This window comes from Chelon labrosus (genome assembly GCF_963514085.1).
Source record: "Chelon labrosus genome assembly, chromosome: 3".
Taxonomy (NCBI): Eukaryota; Metazoa; Chordata; class Actinopteri; order Mugiliformes; family Mugilidae; genus Chelon; species Chelon labrosus.
The window spans coordinates 11,498,213-11,525,437 of NC_140339.1; the positions used below are offsets into that span (position 1 = coordinate 11,498,213).

A 27,225-nucleotide genomic window follows, 5' to 3' on the forward strand; every position below is an offset into this window, starting at 1 on the left:
CGGCCAGTTCGAATGTTTTATATGGCAGCGATCTCACGTTGCCCATGGTTACGGAGAAAACAGCGCTGAAAAATGAAGCGTCTCTTCTCTTCTCGATGTAGTTTTCCTGCTCGGGATCCACGGTGGGTCCCACGAAACATCTCCGGAGGGATCCCACGTCCGTCCCGAGGGAAAACCACAGCGCCACACCGGGCGATCAGCCGCTCCCTCCTGTAACCAATGCACACGCTGACCGCTTCTCGCATAGTTACGCCTCCGGCTTCCTGCATAGTAACGGTCTGGATGTTGTTAAAAATATTTGGCTATGGCGAGACTCCCAATAAAAAACAAAACTAAAAAAGTGCAATGCTGTCTGAAAAAAGTATATACAGCAGTAATCTCCCCAAAAAGGGAAGCAAAAAGTGAATTCAATTCGGAAAAAGAGAGATAGAGATTTACATCCGCGTATATCCATATAGTGGGAGTGACTGGGGCACCGAAATGCAGCCTCTAAATAACGCATTATCTGCCGCGAAACTCCTTCATTTCACCAATATTTTGTTATCGTACGCTAGTGCTATTCCCCGTTGAGTCCGGAGTCTGTCAAACATCTTATCATCATACGGGGTCTGTGGGTCAATCTACAGACCCCGGGTGCGACAGACCCTGGCCATTGACTCAGAAGCATAAACCGCCTATTAGAAGCTGTAAAAGGGCAGTGTTTCCCCTACCATTATTTTAGGGGGCGCCCTGCCACCCAACAAAACTGCTCATCCCCCTTTGACTGTCAAGTTAATTTTCTTTTCTATACAGTGTCAGATCACAACAGAAGTCTTTTAAGGTTACCTTTCAGAACACATCTATAACAACAAACTAAATAGCGTTATGCTATTAATCTTACTTACATAGGAGAAACCCTGAAGGGGATCTCTCTTTGCATCGAGAACCACAAACATATACACTTATTTCTTTCCCACAAATAACCATTTATTCTTCACACATTTACTGAAAATTACAGTTTATTGAAAGGACACAGAAAGGTCAGATAACACAGATACATGTAGCTAGGAGTTACTACTCAGTGCATGGCACATTCTCAGGGAGACGACCCATTGTGAGTCTTTGGCTCTTTGCCTCTGGAGTGTTAAAGGCAGAAAGAGTGCTGAAATATTAAATGTTGAACAGTTGGCCAGCCAACTTGAGCCTCTATATTTCAAAATGTGGAGGAGTAAATTAACCTTGCTACAATGAGTGACAAACAATATTCTAAGTTGGGTAGTAGTACTGTAGTAATAGTAGTAAGTAGTAGTAGTAGTAGGAGTAGTTTTTTTTTTTATTTGTCAATTGATATACTTATCACAGGATACAGTGTCAGACCTCACCAGTGCAAAGGGATTTTTCTAGAAAGATCACACATTTAGAAAGCAGTGTCCTCAATAAAACTCGGATAAGTAAACAACAAAAGAACAATCATGAAACAAGTTACCAGTGCCATTGCTACCTTTGAAAAGAATTTCTAAACGCATGCCATTTTACTATGGAGGTTTTCAGATGACTGTTTGAAATTTGTTGACAATTCCAGTCTCTTAGCCTTTGCTAACAATGCTGATTTGCGTATGTATATTGTCTATGTATGTATGCGTGTGTGTGTGTGTGCATGGGTGTGTTGAAAAGTGTTTGTGTGTGGGCGCACATGTTTTTTTTTTTGTGAGAGTGCGCAAGTGTGTGCTCTTAGAAAGATCCTTCAGGCAAAGCAGGAGCTCTGCACTCCCGGTGATACGCCGTCCGCTCAGTTGTATTCATGTGGCTTTGTCTTTTTGCTGCCGCCTCCCTCCGCCTCCTTGCTGTCGTCTGTGGGCTTTGTGTTGAGTTTTCCAGTCGGCTCTTGGCTCCTTTGCTGTTCAGAAGATAAAGATTGATAATGAGCAGAGCTATAATATTCCACAGTAGACACGTGGTGGTCTGTATGCCGAGCAGGAAATGCCTCGTAAATGCTATTGAGATACAAAAGCATGGCTTCTTTCATTATCATAACTGCTTTATGTTATTATTGGACTAATTCTCTCTTCTCTCTTCGCGTCTCCTCACAGAAATGCTGTTCATTTTATAAACTACTGCTTCAGCTGATGCAGCAATACGGAGGTGTTGTCTTTCAAAGCCTGCGTGCAATTGGTCTACACACTCTCATACTCCCCAAATGGGACAATTCACCTTAGTGTCATTGCCAATTTTCACCTCCCCAGCTTCACACACACCGAAGCTAGTAATGCATTTGGGAAGTACTTTTGTAAAACACAAAGAGAGCCAGAAAGAAGCCCAAAAGCGTTTAATATTGTTGGGAGACCAAACTGTGCTTTCTCATAAACAAAAGTTGAGGCTGAATGAATGTAGACAAACATAGTTAACACCCACTTTTAATGTGGTAATGCCACCATGAAAAATTAAGAAAGGCATGATGGAGCTGAACATGACATGCCCTTGTAATCTGTGTGTGTGTGTTTACAGTTTAACGAATGGCACACAAAAAACATTGTTTTTTTTCCCCACTTCTAACATTTAAGGGATGAAATTAGTAGTGGGCAACAATTTCCTCTGGCATTTTGAATAATTCAAGTCGTTTTTGTCAATGGCTCATTTAAGCACTAGAAACCCGGTCTCCGAGCAAAGCATCTGTTTTGTGTTTACCAATGTCACTTTGGAGAACGCCTTAAGGCTCGCTGGCGAATTATTGAGTTACACATCACTCTGCGTCGCGGCGGGTTACAGTTCTATCACATGGCTTGGAGCAAAACGTATGCACCTCTGCATTTATCCCACGACTTTCAGGAGAGCATGAAAGTAAAATCTGAAACAAATTCACAAAATGCTGAGTGATGTGTTTTTAAGATCCATTTAAGTGTGTGCTGTGCATGATTCCGTGACAAGAGGTTTAATGACTCTCTCTTCCATCTGCAGGCGGACTTGATCTCTCACTTAATGCACTCTCCTGGCTTCTTGCCAACCTCAGTTACCACCCACTCTGATTTGGGTTTGGGATTTTCTTTTTTTTTTCCGTTTATATCTTATTTATCACCAGCAAAAAAAAAAAAAAAAAAACCTTAAGGACCACTGGAAGTTTCTGTGCAAGAGTTTTGGAAGAACTTGAAACAGCTTTTTTCAGAGACAGGCAAATGCACATGTACAATATGTCTGACAGATTTCACTATTACCACCTGATTACAAGCTGAGTTACTAAAAAATGGCCATCATCATAATTAAAATAAATAAATAAATAAGAAATTAGTTATTAAAGTTTGTAAGTTTGGGCTAATTTCCAGACTGGTATCTTTCTATTGTCAAGTTTACATTGATGTCCTTGCCCTATTTCATTGTATGTATGACTAAAGCAGCCAGATGGTATGTTTCATTTCTTAGAAAATGTCAGCAACTCAAACATATGTCAGCTGTGTGTGAAACATTTTCATGATTTTAGCCCATGGGACTCGATCCCTGCTTATTGGACCATTCAAAGACATACATGACTGTATTATATAAACATCTGATCTTAAGTCTCAAGATGGGAGGAGAATAGGATAGGATAGGATTTAACCCAGTTTGGTGTTGCAGAAGGAAATCCTGAGTCAAAATAGGCTAAATATATGCCAATCCTAACCTACTAAAACTTCAGAAAAACCCTAAAGCTGTCCCAACATTGACATTTTCTAAAGCTAATGTGCTCAGTCTGTGTGGCTGCTCTGTTATTTATTTTTGTTTTTACTCAACCAACAAAATGTCAATAGGCTCAGTTTGTTCACCAAAAAGCTTACCCCAATTATGTATTTGAATTTTGATGTTTAAACAAAATACTTTTGATACAGGCACATGGTCCGTGACCCTTAAGTTAGATTTTTTATTTCATTTCTTGAATTTTCATTACTTTCCTAACATATACATCGATCAGCCACAACATTGTGACAATACAATGTTCAGCTGGGAAACATTTGGACCTGGCATTCATGTGGATGTTACTTAGACATGTACCACCCACCAAGACCAGACCAGGCACCCCCACCACATAGCAATGACACTCTTTGATGGCAGCAGCCATCCCCAGCTGAAGTTAAGTGTTTCATATTTCGATGTACATTACAGATTTGCTTAAATTAGGAAATCTAATCATTACAACATAGTTTTTCTAAGTAGGACACAAGTAACAATGACTTAGGGACTGTTCATTTATAACTTTATTACCATGGTTACCAAAAAGTTTACCTAATATGACCCTTGGGGAACTACTATTATCTTCATTATCAAGGCATGGCAAAGTTCAACTATGTTTTTTAAAGTAGCCTAATAGTGATTTCACACCTATAACTCATTCAGACTCGGGGATTAATTGATACACTATGCTACAACGCTCCATTCAACCGTGGTTTGTGTCCACAGTGCTTACTAAACTTGAATAGACAAATCTAACAATTGAATGTATAACAGTTAAACAACAATAGTGTGGCTACAAAAACTACACAGCAAACTTAACCAACCATATAAATGTTATTTTCGTCTATGTTCCTCACTAAGACAATCTGACTGAAAGCTCCTCTGTGGTTTTGTGCCGTCTGTCGATGTTCAGGCCCCATCGATGAGAGCCTCTTTGTCTGCCAGAAGCGACTGAGTGAATAGATGACGGCATGTTGTGTAATTTATCTAACCTGAAGTGTAGGCGTTGCTCTGCTTTCCTTTTGTTGCATACAAAAACACAGCAGGTACGAGACGTTTTCTTCCCCAAAAAACATCTGAACGTAAGAGGAGATGCCACTCAGGTTCTCTGCCTCACAAATCGAACATGAAAGCACGTAATGAAGGTAGAGTGGTGACAGAAATAGGGGGCATGTTAATGCAGATTGATCCACAGGGACCAGAATGCAAATCGCAACCAATCAAATTGTTTACTACACCATGAATGGCAAGTGCTGCGCATGAGGGATACCAACAGACAGCAGGAAAAAGGAGAGTCGATTGTAGATTCAGTGCTGCAACAATGTGAAAATTTCCCAATTAAGGCGATAAGAGGGATAACACTGAAAAAGGTTAGATGTCTGTAAAGTCATTAGCCGAACAGAGATGTTATAACTCAACTTTGCTACCAAAAAACAAGTTAAAAAAAAGCATCTTAACTCGTAATATCGTTCGTCAACAGATTTATTTAAAATCCAATAATGTATTTGATGATTAGATTTTTGCTGGTCTTAACTCTTGGACTGCTTATGACTTCACTAACAAGCAACTTACTGTATTATGTAAATCTGTTCCACTACGTTTGAATCAAAATCAGAATATCATTATGTCTTGTGATGCTTTGAGCCGGTGGCACAGTCCTCTGTCACATTACGTAAAGAAAAAAAAACATTGTCAGACTTTCCCTGAGTATCTCTCTGGCACAAAACAAACCGGTGAAGTCAAATGCGCCCATTTGTCAAGATCTCTTTTGTAACATTCTCGTATTCTTCTGCAAATAGTTCTGCTGCGCGTCTAAATATGGATCGCTGGCGCTCAGGATGCGAGGCAGTTGCTCGGTTACACGGCGTTGCTCCGCATGGAAATGAGGCGCATTGTTTTGCCGTACCATCTGCCACCGCCAAACAGGTGTGACTCAATTCAATAAAATGATGAGGGAGGCAGTTATGCATAGACTTTGGCAGGCCACTGAATATCACATACTGTAGGTGACATTGGCACATTGAATATTATATTTCAGTAGACTGGACGCCTTATTTTGGGTATGCGATGTAGGCGTGTATCATTTGGTGTGCTTTGTGGCGTACTTTGTTTGGTAGATACATCCAAAATGCCCTTTAATTGTGATAATTCAAATTCTGTGTAATGCAGAAGCGTATTCTAAAGGGGCAGTACTGAAATCTGGAATCTAATGATATCTATATTTTTACACCAAACCCAAATATTACTCCTATACCCTCCCTCTGGGCTGTCACAGACCAGGCAGTGCAGCAAATTACTTTATACCAGGACATTCTCCGTTCCGCTGTTTGAGTACTAAACAGTGCCTATGTGAATTCATGCAACTGTGTATAAATAGCACACCACTTTGGGCGCATTTTGCACGTCACAGCAATGCAAGTTAAGACTTTTGTGTGTCATTTTACGGCAGTAAGTGAGAGGCAAGATGGTTAGAGTTAGCCCTAATCTTCATCAAGATTACGCGTCATGACATGACAAGGCAAAGCCACGAAATGGATACTGATCGCATGCGACATGAGTGACTGTGTTATGCACACACTGTTAGTTGAGATGAGGCTGACTGTGCCCGGATTATCTGTATGTAACAACAACTGTCTTTAGTTATGAACAAGGGGCTTAAAGGGGGACTACCGTTTTTTTACAACCTGGACCTTATTTCTGGCATAAAATATGATCGTTTACTCACCCGTATAACTTTGGTGTCATCTGGAGTCGATATTTAGATTCGCGTATATCCATATAGGAGAGTGAGTGGGAGTGACTGGGGCACCGAAACGTAGCCTCTAAATGACGCATTATCTGCCGCGAAACTCGTTAATTTCACCAATATTTTGTTATGATACGCTAGTGGTATTCCTCGTTGAATCCGGAGTTACCTGTTATCATCATCAGGGGTCTGTAGATTGACCTACTAACCTCTGACCTGGATGATGTCATCTCTGAGCGCCGCGCACCCCACGCGGCTTGTTTACCTGTAATTTGCTACTGCTAGTTTTTTGCAACATGGCTCACTATTTTTCCGATTCTGAGGTTGTGGACGACGACTTTGTTTATGATGCTAGAGTATACGGATCAGGAGCTCGTTGAAAGGAGGATGCGGAGGCAGAGAGAGGAACAGCTGGCCAAAGAACAACAAACTGCTGCACGTCTGCGAATAGATAACAGGTAACTCCGGACTCAACGGGGAATAGCACTAGCGTATCATAACAAAATATTGGCGAAATGAACGAGTTTCGCGACAGATAATGCGTTATTTAGAGGCTGCGTTTCGGTGCCCCAGTCACTCCCACTATATGGATGTACACTGATCTAAATATCGTCCGAACGACTCCAAATGACACAAAAGTTATATGGGTGAGTAAACGATTGTATTTTATGCCAGAAATAAGGTTCAGGTAAAAAAAAACGGCAATTCCCCTTTAAGGGAGTATGAAAAACAAGATAGGAAGGCATATGATTTTTCCTCTGATCATTATTTTCACATAATGTCAAAGGAGAATATTAATACACTTCAGCGACAAGTGAAACGTCCTCATCTGTTACCATTATTTCAATATAAATTCAAGTGAAGCACACCTGCTGTGGCTCTGGTAGCTTTTTACTTTCTGGAGCCGATTCCTCCGTCTGATTCTGGAAGCAGTCGCCCCCGGCCTGTAAGAGGAGAGAGAAAACATCTCAGCACAGCGTCGGGAACACACGTATCGCGCTCCCCGGCTGCGCGTATCCAGTGGAAACACACAAGATGAATAGACCCCACAGCGATGACACTGACACCCCCTTTTGATTTCCAGGAGACGTTTCATTAAGGTTGTCTGCAAACACAAAATCTTTCAATTACGAGAAACGGGTAAACAGCTAAACTATATATATATATTTTTTTTTACCGAACAGCTGTCAATCAACAGTAAATGAATCAGCAGCAGAATGTATAATTATACCGTTATTAAAGAAGCCTAACATCTGTTTCTCCGTTTTTCACAGAATTGGTTGGAAGAAAAAAAACAAGCAATTTGAGGATTTAAGATGCACCTTTTTGACAATTTTCATGATAGATTGTTTAATCTAAAATCAATACCGATAGTAACCATTACTTGCTGCCAGCATGGGATTTGTAGAGTAGAGAACAGGGCTACAAGGAATGTCAATCATGTCTCTGTGGCAAACTTGAAACCATTTTTCATTCAAAGCAATATTCTGCTTCCATTAGTGCAAACTGTAAAGACCTAAACAAACCTTTCCACCGCCTGAATTTCACTGGTGAATAACTTGCATGAAGCACCTGCTGTGCTCAACAACGTTTAGAAGCATCTAACCACACGTAGGACGAGTGGTGAATAATGATGAAGGCCCAGATGCTTCACGCCACCATGAGACAATCTCAAGCTCCATTTTGTGTCGGTAAGGTACGTACCCCCCTGTCTATAAAAAGCAAATCATTCCTTTGGATGATGCAGAAAACCCATCACATTCCATTTTCAACCTAAAAGCTTTGTGCGCTCACACAAACTGTCTTTCCTCATTTCCTCTCCCCGCCTACGGAGAGAAGAGGACAGTGGGATATGCGGCGGTATTCACGGGCGAGCACAATATCGGAGACTCCGTTTCAAATATGTCTCCTCTTATCTGTATCAGCATGATTCTCCTTCTTGCGGCAGGATTTTTTTTTACATCCCTGCCAAAATTATGTAATCGATTATGGGATGCCAGTGAACATCGTTTTTGGCACAATTTCATTAAGGAACAATCTTTTCTGACACAGTTTCCACACAGTGCAATTTTCTCTCTGGGCGGCATCTCTCAGTACTCCCCTGTCTCCCGTGGTCTATCAACTTAGATCTGTAATAGCTCTTGATAGCCACTTGTCAAAAATCCTTATGGACACTGTTCGCTTCCTTTTCTGATCCTCTTGGTTTTGACAGAGATGAAGATACTCTCTCAGTGGCTCCTTGATAACTGGCAGCGCACAGTCGCCAAGATCTAGGAAGAACGAGCCTGTGAATGTGCGCTACAGGAGTCCTTCAGGGCAAATCTGAACAGGAGAGGTCGCAGGCTGCCTTTTGCCCTCGTCCCTCAATAACCGCTTTCAAAGAGTCAGTCAAGCACTGAGTGAGTGAAGAGCTCTTTGAAGTGAGTGTGAATGTGCAAATTTTATCTTCAGTGCAACTCCAGTATTCTCTCATGCAGCTGAAATTCAGTTGCAATGCTGACATCATTGGTAGACATTTTTAAGTCTGCAAGATAAAAGATTTTCGTCACCAGCTGATCTGTTTTTCTCAATTACATATTTGGGGCTTTTAAACACCAAACTCGTTTCATCTGGACTTTTGGGCTTCAGTCAAAAAATGATCAGTTCACTGAAAATATGTGTTCTCAGTCTGGATCATACTGAACCATGTGTTGTTGTTTTCTAGTTGTTGTTTTCTATATAATACATTTACTTCTGTCTCTAATTCTTGTACATTTGTTCATATGCTAAATTTGTAATTTTACTATTTTATTTTATTTTACTAGATTTTTACTTATATTTTATTTTAATCATATTTTACTTTTTTATTTTACTAGATTTATACTCGTATTTTATTTGTATTTCATTTTATCTTTCTTTTTACTTGTGGTTCTCAAGAGTGTTTTTTTGTTTTTTGTGCAACTAAGCTACTGTGACCAAGCAATTTCCCTTGTGGATGATTAAAGTCTGTCTAAGTCTAAAACTTTCTTTCTTTTTGGTATAGTTTGAACTTTTTGATTATAACAATTACATAAAGTTACACCAGGCCATAGTCAGAACCTGAAAAGGAACTATGATCTACAATAGCGCACAGGGAGAGGAGGAAGTTTTGAACTGAAATATGGTCCAGTATTTTTTGGAGAGGATGAGAAGGAGAAGAGGACAAGAGAGCAAAGGCACTTGAACATGAAGAAAATATACGAAGTGTACAAAGGTGAGGGATGCCATTAGAAAAAGTGGTGCATCAACCAATGAGCCCTGGACAGCCAGGATGCCACTATGGGAACTCATCCAACAAGCTGTCCCATTAGGGTTGCGGAGTCTTCCCCTGTTTCAGCTTAGAAGTACGACTGCCAATGTGCCCAGTACAACAGAAAAACACCTCTGAAAGTAGCGGGTAGCTGAACGTTTGCTCGGCAGGATTTTTGCTTCTGCTTGTCGTTTCTACCATCATGCTGTCAACAACACTTTTCAGCACGCTGACACTCTATGAACAGCTGTCTACAAACCAATTAATGTCAACTTTAGGAAGATAGTATGTGATGACAACAAGACACTTGTCATGGAGATCTATAGTAGGCTCGTATAACTGCGACGACAAAAAAGAGCTGGAAAATTTCAAAAATGTCAATCACAGCCTGAGATGATGTTGCCAAATGGCGATTATCAGATCATCAGCTCAGTACCCCGACATATTCAATTTGCAATGATAAACAAATAGTAAAGCAGCAAATCAATATTGTCAATTAATCCCACGCTGATTGACCAACTCATTAAGCTGTAAAACACTGTAATCGTGTATAATTATTCCCAGCGGTGCACTTCAGGATCCATGAGGTTGCATGACATTAACACCTGCAACTTTTTAAACATTTTTTTTTCTCCACGGCTGAAATTTTATGCTCTGAATTACTGTTTAGTCATGTACAAAATACTGAAACTGAATAATGTTTGTTTTACAGTAGCCAAGGTGATAGCTGAAGCATTTTTTTTATTATTATTTAGAACAGTCAAATCTTTATTTTAGAAAAGAAATTCCAAGTCTTATAAAAAGAGCAGTGAATGCTCACACTTGAGAAGGTTAGATGTGACATTAAAGGGGAATTACCATTTTTTGTAACCTGGACCTTATTTCTGGCATAAAATACGGTCGTTTACTCACCCATATAACTTTGGTGTCATTTGGAGTCGTTCAGACGATATTTAGATCCACATATCCATACAGTGGGAGTGACTGGGGCACCAAAATACAGCCTCTGAATACTGCATTATCTACCGCGAAACTATGATGATATGAACAGCTGGCCATAGAACAACAAACTGCTGCACGTCCGTGAATGGATAACAGGTAACTCTGGACTCAACGGGGAATAGCACTAGCGTATCATAACAAAATATTGGTGAAATAAACGAGTTTCACGGCAGATAATGCATTATTTAGAGGCTGCGTTTCGGTGCCCCAGTCACTCCCACTATATGGATATACGTGGATCTAAATATCGTCTGAACAACTCCAAATAACACCAAAGTTATATGGGTGAGTAAACGATCGTATTCTATGCCAGAAATAAGGTCCAGGTTGTAAAAAAAAAAAAGCCGGTAATTTCCCATCTTCTGTTTTAAAAATGTATTCTTGCTAATTTACTGCTGACACTTTTTAGTCTAATAGTTTTATCACCGGCGAGATTGGAACCATTTGATGATGTGCAAACAATTTAACACAACTGTACTTGTAAAACTGTTTATATCCAGTTTGACTTGAAACGTGTTGCTGTTGTGTTAAGTTGTTCACTTAATGAACCTAATGGAGACACTTGGAGTAAAATTGGCCCGTTTGATTTCTGATGAGGGACTTGAGCGTGAATTCAGCGAACAGATGAACCTCATGCATATGAGCCTTCGGGTCACACAGGCCATTACAGTTTAATTACTCTAAAGGCTCACCTTTTCCATCTGGCACTCTTTACCTCCGCCGCTCTCTCTCCTCATTACTCCGATGTTCATGGGTGATTTACTGGCTGTGACAATTCTCTGAACTTTAGAGATATCCTGTAGAGGAGGGGGGAAAAAAAGAAATGTTCAACGTGGGGTTAACAATAAATGACTTCTTGAAAAATAAACAGTTCGGAATGACTGCCTCCATAACGGGATGGAGCGACAACAAACTAAGAAGAGGCTCACTGAGGCTTAGATGTGAACTTTGTAATATTCAGAAATGTTTCTTACATAATTAAGATTTCTGCAAATAGCTTTGCAGTCATTAGACAGTTATATTAAACAGAATTAAAGTCTCATAAAGTCTGGTTTACAAAAAAAGGCTCAAAATAAGTAAAACAATTATCATCTAAGTTTTTAAGTTATATTGATTATACAGTTGTCCATGATCATGTACGCAGCATTGTGAAGCTTTAGTGCTTATTGCAGTCAATTTTGCAGATATTTGCTCATAAACCAAAGTATACAAATGAGATTTTTCTCCAGATGATGACGATAAAGAGGAACAGAAAGTTGGAAACCAGATTTAATACACAGCATCCTGAGTGTGACATGAATGGGTCCACAAGTTCAAGTCTGGGCCAAAGTGATGGACTGAGCACCTTATTCCCATCAAGTGAAATGTGCCACAGTGTGCATCCAAGGTCGATCATAAAGCTGGAGATGTTTTTTTCATATTGCCTTCTTCCATATTATGAGAAAATTATATTGGCCATATTAGGCAATAACTTTCCAATATGGTGGATAAGTGGATAAATCAGATTTTTCCACTTGCCACTAAAGGAACCTATACAAACATTGCATGCCTTGCTAGTAAATCAAGCAATTATATCCCATAATATTAGGGATACTGTTATAATATAAAATATAAGTATGGGGTTTTCTGTCATCTGACGGACATCCCAGTTGTTGGAACCTTCAAACCAGCATGCAACAGATGCTCGTACAGATCAGCTCCGAGGGTAACGTCAGTAACCCTTGAAGGTAGGAATTGCTACTTTGACGGACAACAGTGTTTCAGTGAAGTGACCCACTACCAATGCAAGGGTAGTGAGAAGAAAACAAGATGGGCAGTGGAAGACAAAAAGGTTTTCTCTGAGGGCGCTGGAGCAATCATCGCGACCAGTTGAAATGATGTCCGCATAAAAAACACTGCCATTGCGAGGGCGTCGTGCTTGAATCAATGGTGCAAGAAATGCTGTGTGCTAGAGGCCAAAAAAAAAAAAAGTAAATAAAAACTAGAGCTTTCTTGATGGTTACATGGCAGGCTTCATCAACTTTTTCTTTTCCATCACAGAGAGGACAACATTCGAATACTGATGAGTAATGCTATGGTTGTATTGAACCTGGCTACAGACTCACCATGTTTCTCAGGAAAGATGGATTTGTCCGGGACTATATATAAATTAATGTTTCTCTTCACCTCACTAAACTCTTGAAGTCTGTTTCACTTTCCATTTTGCATAATACTTCAATATGAGCATTTTAACATTAATGCATACTTGCTGGCAGTAGGATATAATTGCTTAGAATATACACCGATCAGCCACAGCATTAGAACCACTGACAGGAGAAGTAAATAACATTGACCATCATGTGACAATACAATGTTATGCTGGGAAACTGTTGTTACTTAGACATGTACCACCCACCTAGACCAGACCAGGCACCCCCACCCCATAGCAATGACACTCCTTGAGGGCAGCAGCCATCCCCAGTAGGATGCAGCCTGACACAGGCACATACACAAAAACAGTTTAGGAACAAGAAAAAAAACATGAAGAACAGCACAAGGTGTTGTTCCTGGCCTCCAAATTCTCTAAATCCCAAACTGACCACGTATCTGTGGGATGCACTGGAGCAAGCCTGATCCACAGAGACCCCTCCTCTCAACCCACAGGACACCCTCAGAAGGCCCATGTCCATTCTTTGATGAGTCACAACTGTTTTGGAGGCACAAAGGAGACCTACACAATAGGTCTAGCTATCTAGCTAATCTATCTATCTATAACGTTATGCCCGATGACTGTATTTATTTCAGAATTCAGGCTCAATAAGAAATGTTCATTGTGAAAAGAGTCATGTCTGAGTGTGACTTCAGAAATACCAGATAATCTAGTGCCGGTTGTTTTGTTGTCAATACATAGCTGAGGGTATTTCCTGGAGACCGCGGTAGTTCATATAAGCAGACACCACCGAGAGCTGCCTTGCTCTGTATTTGCAAACACTGATAAGCACATTTGGTCTATAGAGAACAATCGCTTCAAAAAATTGGCATCCCCATCTCTCAGGTGCAAAAAAAGTTAGTTTTTCGCCTGCAGGCTCTGTGACAGTTACTCAAAGTCTGTCTTCTCCAAACTATACTGTATGTGTGTGTGTGGAGAATGTTTTCAGACTGCCGATGAGCTCAGAGTACAGCAAGTGTCTCCTGCTTGACCCTCATGCAGAGGAAATGACATTATTTAGGGGCAGATCAAGTTTTCACTTGAGGGGACTCAACAGGCAATGGAAAAGCCAGCTGCTTTGCTTGTATATAATAGCACTGCTGATCTGTGAGCCAGTGGCTCGGGTAGGCGTTGCGGCAAAAAATAAATAAATAAATAAATAAATTCTAGAAAAGCCAGCCTGTCAACTGAAACTTATTCTGAAATATCTCAGTGTTTTACACAAACAAAATGTACATTTCCTGTAATGTAATCGTCGTTTTTCCATTTTTATTTCACCAAACTCCTATTATTTGAATCCAATACTGTATTTCTTCTCCTGTCAACAATAAATTGACCGGTTAGGACAAAACATTACAGCAGCTGCCTCTCCAAAAGTATTCTTCTTCTGCTGCAGCCAGCCTTCTGCACAAGTCTATAGCCACTTTAACTGGGTCAGAAGTGGCCTCTCGAGAGCGTAAAGCAAGATAGTTCCGAGACAAACACAAACAATCTTAACCTGTTACCGTCAAACCCCCATTCCTACCATGTCAGCTGAAGCGACATCTTTTTAGGTAGGTTCGGTGGAATAGGCTTCGCTTGAGGAAGTGACCGCTTTAAGGGTGAGCATTTAATGCATCGTTTGCTCACGTGTGACGGCGTGTCGTCAGAATCAGCAACATTTTCCAGTATAGCCCTTTACATGCTGCTCTGTCGCCATAACGACAGCGGTCTTCCAGTAGCAACCAGGTGATTAAACGGAGAACATTTATCATCTGGGGGGGTTTCTGTTTAACTGTGGTCTAAAGTAAAAAAATAAAATAAATAAAAAAAGTGAATAGTATAATATAATATAATTTCATGTCTGTCTCAAACTCTACATTGCACATTAAACTGGCAGACTGTGCAAGATTAATACCTCTTCCAAATGTAATAAATAACTATAAGAACCCAGTACTTAAGTGGATTTCTTAGTAAGGCTTTTCACATTTGTTGCATGACACAAATGGCATTCAAATTCACGTGAGTAATCACTACGCCAAATATTTTTGCTCTGTCAACCACCTACTGTCTCCTGCTTCCCTGGCACAGATGAACGTCCTGTTGATTTATGTAGACAAGGAAACAATCTTAAAAGCAAACAGTAAGTACCGAGAGCAGGACAATGAAATGCCCGATTTCTCCTGCAGCACATTGCTCCGAGCATCCAAGACATCATCTCCCATTACTTTGATGAAAATTGCATGCTATCGGACCACAAGACTTGGCTCCCTCCCCGAGACTGTTAAAAATGAAGCAACTTCCATTCCAATCTTGCTGATCTCTGCATCCTCATACTAATGAATCTTTCACCAGCAAGAGGAGCTTTGCGTCGATGTGTGTGTGTGTGTGTGTGTGTGTGTGTGCGTGCGTGTGTGTGAACGGGGAAGGGTCTGGGAGAGTCTTATCTGCGGCGTCTACCATGGGCTTGAGGCCCATTATGTTAACGCGGAGTACGAGCGTGAAGCTCAAAGTTGTGTCGCTTGAAGAAAACATCGCCGCGCTTACACACTTTGGATTTCAAAACACAAAGCGGAATTTAGTCCGAGTGTACTCATGGAGCTCAAATATATTTTTTATCGCCCAGCTAGTAGATAAAGGCTTCCTCCATATGTTAAAAGCTGTCCTATCCTGCTGTGTGTGCAAAATAACTGTCTTATGATTAACAACAAATTGGCATGCAGTTATGTATTTTCTGAAATGTTAACGTTTCTAACTAAATGCATAAAATTCAGAATTATAATTCACTTATAGCAGGATGTCCAGTTCATATCTACACAACTTGAGTAAAAGATGTGACAGTAAGCACTACTGAGCGCTTTCCCGCTGTTAATAGGCATAATGAAGAATACCATGTGGTCAACACAGAGCCAAGTTCTTAACATTTGTCTCTTCAGATGTGGGCTGCTATAACCAGTAAGTGCTATTGTGTGTGTGTTTTTTTTTTACTGCTTAATTCGAGATAAACTTGGCAGTGATTTAAATGAGATCTGACCCACCTCCACATGCACAGGCAGAGTGGACAGATGGAGCACCCCAGTAATTTTTATTTATTTATTTATTTATTTTTTACAGCGAGGGCACGTTCAGATTTATCAGACAGCCCGTCAAAGTGTACAGCAGCTACAGGAGATAATGGAGCTAGCAACTGCTCACAAGTGAAGTGCTGCTATTTGTATGCTAATGAGGAGGAAAGTAGTAACTTCATTAGCATAAATAAAAAAAAAAACAATCCACATCTACATTTTAGAGTTTTCTTTAACTGTCTTTTCTTTCATAAGACGCTTATTTTGCGCATTTCTTTGGCTGCAGCTCCGAATGGGAGATGATGGGGAAATACACACTTGTTACAGTGGGATCATCCTGTTTCGGTGCAGATACCAACCAGGCGGTAAATGTGGACAGAAAGTGTCAATTATTAGAACATTGTTTTGTATGATGCCACAGCAGAGGGACAGTGATGGCTCTCGCCGGCCACGGTGGTACTGAAGCAAGATAATAAAAAAAAAAAAAAGAAAAAGAAGAATCTCTAAGTGGCATGTCAAATCTTTTAGGCACCCACGATTGAGGCGCCGAGTAAATTGTGACGGGTTTGAGGAGAGAAAAGCCTCTTAAAGGCAGCATTGCTCGCCAGGATCATGGCAGATAAGACACTGCGGCGCTGTGGCCAACTTGATTTCAAAGTGACTGCAGCGACTGCTTTTCAGAAATCATAAGTAACACAGGCTCTTATTGAGGCTGGCCTGACAGTTGGGTAGAGGGAAAAAATAACCAAAGCACGTCTTCGAGAAACAAAAGTGATGGGTGTATTCGGCTGCATTTGAGTTCCATTTTTCTTCTCGGGCAGATCCTCAAACTCGCAGAAACACTTGATGTGTTGCTTTGAATCAGTCAGTACTGGTTGTTTTTGAGAGATAAAATGGCATTGACTGGGGCAGAATCTTGACATAAGTCCTAAAACATAAAAGAGTCATACTTGGAAAGCAAGCGGCAGCATCTACACTGGATGCGTAATCCCATTTTACAACGAATCCTCTTGGTAGTCACCTTGTTTTACTCATAAAAAGGATTAAATTCAGAGCTTTCAGTCGCATCGGCAGTGACCTTGACTTTGAGAGGCTCCAAACAAAGACTGTCACATTGAAGTAATCATTTTCATAGAGAAAAAATTCTAGTCCAACAAACCAAAACTCCCACAACACCTAAAAAAACAAACAAAAAAACTCCACAAATACTGACATAAATGACTTTGACTGCCGCTGGATTTAGGCACGTTATTATCCTGAACAACCTCTGGAATCGTGTTTGCCCAACTGTTATATTTGGTAGTAATTATTTCCTGGGCTATTTCCCTCCGGAGAGTGATACTTAGGGCGTCAAACTGACAAATCGCCACTTGAAAAGGAGGTAATAATCGGCTAACACTTGCACTCACATCTCAGACAGTGCATTATGTGCGCCCTGATGCGCGGCGAGGTGAATATTTTGGCATCGAGCTATATTCCGTGATGTCACCGAGCGCAGAGGTTTTCAGTGTGAAATGAATTCCAATTCCGGCGTGTTTACACAAACAAAAACAAAACGGCGGCCGGCTTTATCTTATCTGGAAAGTCAGGGGAAGGGGGGAATTATACTCCCCCATTACAGAGGCATATCCAAAATCCAACATACTTTCCTTTATCACTTCACTAAAGTGTGACGTGTGTGAAAAATGTGTCCTATTTCCAGTTTCCAGACATTATAGCTGCTGCATTTAAACTGGGGTCACTGACATTCGAGCTGACCAGATACCGGTGGCAAACGTCAGGATATCGGCTTTTCATTTGCAGATGCTTTGACATTTCAGCCCAGGAAACCAGCAGGTGTGATTAACAAGAATAAGGAGGAGCTGGACTCCATTTAGCTCTACATATTTAAGGTCACTACTATTTTGCGTGCTGGCTTTCTCACCTGGCCTAGTGATATACTTAAATGGGACTCAGCCATTGTTAACAGTATTAATTACACCTGCAATTTTCCCAGCTACGGCAAGTCAAAACGTCTGCTGTAATAAAAGGCCCATTGGTCACGCTTCTGGTAACACGAAAGGCATTCAGCCCGCTTTATTCATTCAAGGCCTCTGTGAATAAGGCTGCTTTGCAAAAAAGTAATTGTCCCAACACTGCAATCAGCCATGATTACCACGATGAAACACATCCATGGTAGAAAATTGTGTGTTTTTTTTAATTTTTCTTTTAGTACAGCTGCAGCTCATGTTCACAGAATAATTTCTTAGTCGGGTTACAGTGTTGTTAGTTAACTGTAATTGTAGAAGTGACATTTAAGAAATTAGTTTGGGACTTTAGAACACTTGACAGCTAAGCAGTTACAATGGAGATTTATAAAGTGGAGATTTCAAAAAAACCTTTACTGCTGTTTAAAGAGCAGTCTGTTCCTCATCCGTCTGACTCATCAGAGAATGAACATGGGCCTCATGAGGGTGCCCTGTGGTGTCTGGCAACAGGATGTTGTTTGTGGGAGCCTATAGGTTGAGGGGAGGGGCCTGCAGGATCAGGATCAGTTTGGGATCTAGTGAATTTGAAGGCCAGGTCAACACCTTATGATGTTTTCCATGTTTTTTTGAGTCGTTCCTAAATTGTTTTTGTGTGTGTGCCTGTGTCAGGCTGCATCCTGCTGGGGATGGCCGTGCCTGGTCTGGTCTAGGCGGAACATGTCTTAATAACATCCACACGAACGCCAGGTCTGAAAGTTTCCCAGCAGAACACTGAATTGTCACAATATGGTCAATGTTATTTACCTCTCCAGTCAGTGGTTCTAATGTTGTGGCTGATCAGTGTATATAGTAAAATGGGCTGAAAAGCTTGCACCATTTAATAAAGACGTAAAAATGTAGGACTATTGAAGAAACTTCAAGAAATGCTAATTCTAAGGCAGCACTTACAGTGGAAAAAAATAAGAATCAGGACAGAATAAATAGGATGATTTAGTTGATCATATAATATTTTTATTTTTATTTTTGTTTTTGTTTTTATTAAAGCCAAATAATAAATGTTCATAGAACAAAGTTACTGTCAGTGTTGTCAATAATAAATCTACTCAGTTACTTCTAATGTTTTTTAGTGCGGTCACGGCGCCAGAACAAGTGAAGAGGGCTTTCTTGTTTCATGGCAATAAGAGCAGTTAAGATCAATATTCATATTTAATTTAGCTAGATAATTGATTTACTGGCTTGTAAAATCTATGTAAGATTTTAAATGAACTTTATTGCTCGACAGATAATTATGCAGTCGAGGCCAAATGAGCTGCCAGTGGAGCTCTTTTCCAGAGCTGTTCCTGTAAGTAACCACATAAGGAAGCGTGACGACTCTCATCCAACTCCGTCCATGATGTCTTTGTGACTTTTTGAAGCTAAGCCAACACGACTGACGTGTTCTTATTCTTCGGCTGATCCCGGATTTTCCACAATTGTTGTGTCGGGATTTACCGCGTGTCGTTACACTTACGCAAGAGCAAAGGTGAGTGTCGTGTCATGCCTGCAAGAAGTGGAAAAGCAACACTTTGTGCTTTCTGGGTAATGTAATTTAAGTGCCATTATGAGTCGACAGGAGAGGGTCCAGACCGATTGTGAAAACTCCTGGTATGCCGGAGGGTGAAATTGAGAAGTGGCTACTACTGCTACTACCAGACAATACGGACCTATTTAAATCACTGTTAAAACCCCTATTTACATCATGATGAACAATCTTGGCAGTGCACATATTGATGTCTTCTAGTGATAGCTGGTCCTCATCTAGTCAAACTGAGCCTGTCACCAGACTGATCTATTAAACATAAAATGGTTGGATTTTTATAAAAAACCCCTGCGATCTTTTGGAAGAACATTAAATCAAACGGAACGGCACCGAATGCCGAATTACCTTGGCATGTGGCTGCTGAAAGGTGACTCTGGAGCTGTTGATGAGCGATGAGTATCTGAACAAGTGGGTGGGGGAGGTGGGAAATCTGTGACTGCTGCTGGGCTGGTTGTGCAGGACGGCTGAGAAGCAGATGTGCACTGTGTCCTTCAGCGCCTTCAGCTGAGACTCCTGTCCCCAAACAAGATTACACACACAAGTAGATTTTTGAATCCCTCCATCCCTCCTTCCATCCACATGAGAAATGTACTTAAGCGTTAAAGCCATGGGAGGCCATGCTTTGAAGGGACTTTAGAGGAGCTAGGAGGCATCGTTAGGCAAGACATGAAGCGGAACTCACCAGAGTAATGAAAAAGAAGGAATGTTTAGAAAATCCTTCACTCTTATCCAGTAATAATTGACAGAATAATTGGTGTCATTATTCTGCAACAGCATCTGATGTCAATACTCCTGGGATGAGCTCCAGAATTATCCGTTCTCCTAATAAGCACTTTTCTCCCCCATGCAATTTTAACTCATTTAACTTAGCCCCAGTAACGGTGTGTCAATAAGCACATGTATAAATAATATTACAGCACACAAATTAAAGCTTGTACACACTCAAGCTAAACGCAGAGGCAATGCATCCTCAGTAATGAGAAAATTGCAGTGGAAACCTTGTTTTTTTTTTTTTACCGCTGCACTTAACCTCCATCTTCAAAACTGCACTCTGAAAAATATGGTTTTACACGGGCTAATATTACCACACATGATTTATTCATTTCAGTAATTAACAAGCTGTTTCTCTATCTGATCACATTCACATTGCAGGGTTTAAATTGGTTAGAGGAGAGAGGCGAGATGAGCTAAAAGTTGCAAAAAAAAATGCAGAAAAAGAATCATAATTAAAACAGGATATACTCACCTTATCCAGCGCAGTCTTCTCCAGCTCCTCCTTGGCTATAGTTAACTTGTGCTCCAAGTCCATTAGCTGCTGCCCCTGCCGACAGACAGGATTTTTAAGTCAGGTTAACCTTCTTTGTTCTATGTCAAAGCATTTCTCCTTCCCTGCTTCCCTGCAGATCATCACTTTTATTCTGACACATCACACACATGCGCTTGAACACTAAACCCATGCACATCACATAACTTTAGTGCTCAAAGACACACCTTTATAACGAAATATACAAATTTTTGGGTAAATTTGACTTTGGCACGTTTGACTAGAAAAAAAGGCCCCTGATCTGTTTCACGCTTTACAGAAATGTGCGGGATCCACAAGGTACAAGGACCTAGATAAGCATAAGTTCATTCAAAGCCAAATTGAAAAAGATAACATCTGCCCTTTACACACAAGACAAGTTTAATCTTCACAATTAAAAGAGCAAAGCCCTTGAAACTATCAAATCCCTTAATGAGCATCATTTCTAAAGCTTAATCCCAGGACTGAACAGCGCGCGCGCACACACACAAAAGGGCTGTTTTCAGCAAATGTACCAGAACAACTCCACATGAGGATCAACAGAGCTCCCCGCGAGGAGTCTTTTTATTATTGATAAGCTCATCAGCAGGAGGAAACGAAACTTGCACTGGGATCATTTGCATTCTGCGGTCTGTGTAAAACTGACACTGGTGGTGGACTTTATGCCTTGAACTTTTATTGGGCGTCTTTTACTGGCCTCTCAAAATGATAAACGGCATAGGCTTAAATTATGAAACGGAAAGGTCAGGGAACCCAACAAACAGCGAGCGCAATCTGGAGCTGAGGGAACTCTGAGAAAGTGGTGATGAGGCTGAGTGATGTCTTTTGATCAGTTTTACAGACTTATGCGGCGTTTCGTGACACAGTGGGGGGACACTTGGCGTGTTCGTGCAGTTCATCTAGTTTTCATCTCGATTTCTGCCAGCAAAGTAGTAATTTTAATGATGAACACGTCTGTCACTTCTACCACTCAACAGGGCAGCTGAGGTGCTGTTTAACCGTTCCCTGACAGATGAGTCGTAGAGCGACACTCAAGGACAGAGCAACGTTAACCACTTTTCAAAGAAGCCAATTAATCTGATCTCAAAATTACCTTTTTTTTTTCCACATATAGAAGGAATTTGGGATACATGCATAGTCTTTTTTTGTAGCTGCTGGGCTACACTCAAGAGGGAATCCAAAGGTAATTAAGTTTAAGGACCAGGTCTTTAATTTGGACACAAAGGCTTTTAAAAAATTCTTTCTGGCAAATGATAAGGGATACTGAAGAGTACAAAACCGCCCAATTTCTGGAGAGTGGTGACATATTATTAGATATTCTCTCTCAGTAGACATTAAAATATCATGTCACCAGCTGCCAAAAGAATTAATTTCGAAAGAGTCTGTCAGAACACCAATAGAAAATGCTGGACTTTGAGCTGCCCCCGGGTCGTTTCTGCATATGTTTATGTTCTGGATTCAGAGGAAAACATTGCAAAAACACCAACTGCTGAGTTTAATAAAGTACTGAATAATCATGAGTTTAGGTCAAGTTGGCTCGTAAGCCGAGGAAAAAATGCAGCCTTAGCTTGTCTTTAAAAGGATCTGAATATTCTGTGTGTTTGTATGTGTGCAGTAGTAGTAGCAGTATAGCAGAGAGCCATTACATCCATTACACAGAGCATCATCAGTGGACAGTCCTTTGAGGGCCTCGGGTGCAAGGCCGCTGACCCAGAAATGCTGACTTTCAGGGTTAGTGCCTCTGAGTCTAAAGCTCTGTGTTTCTGTTCTGAGTCTATTATGGAGGTGTCCAGTCAGTGGGGTACTAGCCACTCTGCTAGACGAGGCATGCACCTACATCAAGCCGTCATTTTTCCTTTCAGTATTTTTATTTTTTTTTCTTTCTTTGCCAAGCTTGAGCAGAAAAGGCTCTAGGGGTAAAAAAGTGGACTGACGGGGAGAAGGCGACGTGAAAGCTTGAATACAGCTCCTCTGCCAAAGCAGTGTGTCACAGGGAAATGCAGGGAAGGCACCGTCAGTTCCTCTGAAACTCAGTCAGAGAGGGGGCCAAAATTAAGAACTGATTCCAAATCGCGGGCCAGCCAGAATGGATATTTATTTAAAATGAGACACAGTTTGTCTTTACAGATGCATTATCAGAACTCATTCATACAGAAATGTGAATTTAACGTTTTCCTAGCCATAATACATAATTTTGAATAAAACTTGCCGGTGTGTTCCACCGACTGTTTTACCAACTGTTGCCAATGTGATGCTATTTTTCATAGGACATTGTGAGATGAACAGTTTACAGTATAGTTTCGTAATGTTATTTGAATGTTGTATGAATTCGACACGCCAGAAGAAAACGAGAGCGGGGCTAACATGGTGGTTACTGTAAGTGGAGAGTGGAGCTAACCACGGGGCTAAGTTAGCATGCTAATGCAGTGTTAAACATGCTGCAGGGCTCTCACACGCTGACACGACATACATACATGTGTGATAGTATGTATGTTAACCGACTGGTGTTTAGGTGTAGTGGTGTTATCATTTATATTTTAGTAAGTTCTATGTTTGCCATCTGTGTGCTACCGTGGAACAGTAAGCTAACTGATTTAGCACTTTGTTTGCTAAGTGGTACAACATTACTTTGTGTAATAATCTCCGTTAACATATTTTAGTTTTTAGTACTCTAATGCTTGTGGCTTGAGATTTTATGGGTCAACCGTATGGACTGATGTAGCTTAGAGCACCGAGCTGCTGTACTCTACAGCGATATGCTAACGGTTGCTGAGGCAACCATGAGACTCTGATGAGTTTGTCAATAAAGTTGGGAAAGGGAGCCGATTGACTACCTGCCTGTTGCCAAAAGTTCAGCTACTGCAATGCAGTCTGGGATTTCAATGGTGCGCACGCAAAATACCTGCGGGACAATTGCAATAGAGATAAATTTTATCTCGTGGGCCAGATACAATTCTCCTGTGGGCCTTGAGTTTGACATGTCTGCTCTAAAATATTAAATGTTCTGGCCGAGTGAGGGAAGGGGAACCTGCTTCTTCATAGTGTTTACAGTTTAGTATTGGGACTTTTTAGATTCATATTATTGTCTCTTCTTTTGGCGATCCTTCAAATTAAAGGGGTAGTAATCAAATATGATCCACTGATAATTCAGGCTCAATTTTCTGTTGCTCTAGGTGTCCTCATTGTTTTTTATTTTTCTTTCATGGACATACCTGTCAATTTCAAGACCGCACTGCTCCCGAGATAAAATAATTAGGTTTTGAGGTTTCTTGATTTTCCTCTGTCTCTGATCTTGTGGGGTTGTTTTTGTGTACTGTGACATTGTGCTGCAAAATGCACTTTGATATGGTGCAACAGCTGTCACAACCAATTCAATTGCCTCACGGTCAAGGTGCTTTGACTGACACCACCCCTCATCCCCCTCCCCGTGAGACTGATGACATTTCTGTATCTTGAGTGACTCTTCTCTTCTTCCACCTCCTCTGTCCCCTGCTGGGTTTTTGATCACAGCACACGGGGAATACAAATGAGTTTTCTAGAATAACCAGAGGGATCAGGGGGTCAGAAGAACATGATTCATTTTACTCTGACCTTTCCGTCGGGAAGGGAACAAAAATAAATAAATAAAAATAAAGCTATGTATGTCATCTCCCAAAGATTGCTGTTTTTACAAGATGAAGAATCATCAAATTAGCCTTATCCTGTTGCAGCTGCAAATCACTAAGGACCGTAATGTTTTAAAGGCCCACATGAAATGTTTGGTGACATTGAGCAATAACGTTGTTTTACATGAGTGACTGATGAAATTTAGAGACAGCGATTTACGAGCGGCGACACCAAGCAAACAAGTCAATGCATCCATCATTGACAGGCTAGAAATAGAACAAGGAACAGGACATCCGGGGACAATATATTCAGGTGTCAGGGCCAGGGGCCGAAAATTCGGTCCATGAGGAGTGACTCCTTTTAAACTCATTTATGTCTCACACAGCTTTGGGAATGACGAGTTTTAAGCATCAACACGTACATTTAAGAATTTCAAGGCATTGTGGCAGAAATGTCGACCGACATTTTAACACCGCAAACGAGGCCTGAAAGGTCAGCCCGTGTACCAGTAAATGCCAATAAATATTTACGTGAGCGCTCAGATCTAAGAACATTTAGCTCTTCCAATACAAAGGGCAGTGGAGTATGTACGGGTGGGCAACAATACAGAACAGTTTCTTGTTTGCCACTGTTTAGAATGTGCTCGGAGAGGAAGTATGTGAGGAGGAGACAAATGTCTGATGCCCTAAAATATGTGCTACCCCCCGAATTGTAGCATCACATGGTGTCATCTGTAATTCTGAGTCCCTTATATGATCTAATGCATAATTCTGTATCAACTTCACCCAGCGCTGTCCAGATCATTTACCCACATACATGCCATGATTGGAAAGGATGGGCTGGATCTTGCAGAGGGGAAAACAGAGGACAAGACGAAGCGCTGTCCAATTGACTTTGGCTTGCTGGAAGGGACTTGGTAATTGCACGCAGAATTAATTGGAGCACCTTCTGTGATGGGATCATGCTTTAATGGTGGCCAGAAGTACCTGTTTACCCCTGGTCTGGAGCTACTATAAAGCCACCCACCTTCAGTTTGAGCTTACCTTAAAAATTAAATCCTTTTTCCCGTACCGCAGTTCTTTCAGTTGAGCCTGGATTTTTTTGGACTGCAAGGAGAAGATAAGAAAAATAAGTGTTAGCTTATTCAAATAGCGAAATTGGTTTTAGATCACGTAGCTGGATTCTGCCAGCTGCAGCAGAGGACTCCTTTGTGAGTGTTCTCTGGGCAAAGCTCTGGCTTAAAGGAAGGCCCTACTGAGAGGAAGAAAATATCACATCTACCCTTCACTGAACTGCATAGTCCACACAATGATGCAGTCATGCGCTGGCTTCTTGCCCACTGTCTAACCCTGAATTCTCTCTCCCACCACAAATACTACTGCCGCCATCGCCGCACATATGCAGGCTCCTCGATGCCTACCAACAACAGGCTCTCTCGCCTGTCATCGGGAAGCAGCGCGCACAAACAGAGCGGCTCTTTGCTGCCGCCCCCAAACGCGCCCTGTGACCGGCTCTGCCTGACATTCACTCTGCTGCTCCACATCGGTGGGCGCACCGAACACAGAGACCGCCTCCCGGATAGCTTGATGCATGGCCACTCTCAAAGCTGCTCGTGTTGTGAGAGCATGAACACTGAAAGCCTCCGCAGCATCTCAGAGGAGTTCTCATTGAGGCTCAAAGATGTTTTCATAGAGGTTTTTATGCTGCAGGTATTGTGAAGTCGTACAATGCTTGAGCTGTATGGGTATAAATAAAACTGAACTTGAATTCCTGAGATGTTGAAGATTGAAAAGATGAATAGGTCAGTGCATGATATTTTAGTAATCACAAAAGTTCACATAAATTAATTCTGCTATAAAATCCATGCTGTCTGTCTGCATCCCTTTAAATCCATCTATGTCTTCTTTTGTTCCTTTTGACTTTATGTCCTTGACACAGTTGACACAAGGTCTTCAAACCAAAGGCCACTGAGCACAATACAATTCACAGGTTTTGTGTACTTGACAAGCAGCTGTGCTCTTTTTCTTTATCTTGTTATTCTTCTCCCCAGCGTGATTCCATGTCCCAAACCACCTATCTCTGTCTTGTGTAACTTGATTCAAAAATTGCCTCCTGGGGGGGCTCCTCATGAAGAAACTGTAAGGTTAGACATATTTGATTTAAGATCAATAAATGTGTACTTTATTTTATTTTTTCCTGTGGCCTGGGTCATAAAATAAAAAGTTAATTTTATTTGTATCACTGAAGTGGAGATTTATTCCATGGTGATAAAATGTATTATAGTTAGAGACGGTAGGGTAGGCTGTGGATTATGATAAATGCAAATGTGTGAATATACCAAGCTCTCTGAATTGCCAAAGCATTGGTTTGTTATTTACTCTGAATAAATTATGCGCCCAGGAGAATCACCACAGCGTCTCTCCCTTGTTCTTCTTGAGGTTCCATTCCTGCTAAGGATGACGCCTGCATTTCAAACACCTACCAACTAATCAAAGAGACAGTAGATTTCTCAAGCTTGATGTAATTAAAACGTCTCTTTTTTACTTCATCGGAATATTGAAAGGTTTCACTGTGAGTCATCATCCTTGTAAAAATGATGTCAGGACTGTTGCATTTGTCCCGAGAGAGAGATTAATACTGTATGTCCACAGTATGTCTTTGGCTGCTGCTAGGTTTATCACTTATTTATGATTAATAACAAGATGAAACAAATGCTGCTGTCTGCCAGATTCTATAGGGATTTGGTCTTTTGGGATACCGTTTTTGTAATTCATACACTTTTGTTTAGTGTCAGTTGAACTAACTCCAGGTGACAGTGTTTCAGATGCTACAGTACTGTGTGTC

General features: G+C 41.0%; 1 protein-coding gene across 3 annotated transcripts in view; it reads right to left on the bottom strand.

Moving 5' to 3' along the window:
- Window positions 1-900: 900 nt before the first annotated feature.
- luzp2 (leucine zipper protein 2) overlaps window positions 901-27,225 on the bottom strand; it is a 221,803-nt gene continuing 195,478 nt past the window's right edge. For all 3 annotated transcript variants that reach the window (XM_084575017.1, XM_084575018.1, XM_084575019.1), the window contains 6 exons: window positions 25,425-25,487; window positions 20,719-20,793; window positions 19,818-19,985; window positions 11,387-11,491; window positions 7,294-7,368; window positions 901-1,876 (listed from right to left, as the gene is read on the bottom strand). In XM_084575017.1, the coding sequence (XP_084431143.1) occupies window positions 1,769-1,876; window positions 7,294-7,368; window positions 11,387-11,491; window positions 19,818-19,985; window positions 20,719-20,793; window positions 25,425-25,487 (594 nt within the window). In that variant the 3' untranslated portion in view covers window positions 901-1,768. The remainder of the gene's footprint in view (window positions 1,877-7,293; window positions 7,369-11,386; window positions 11,492-19,817; window positions 19,986-20,718; window positions 20,794-25,424; window positions 25,488-27,225) is intronic.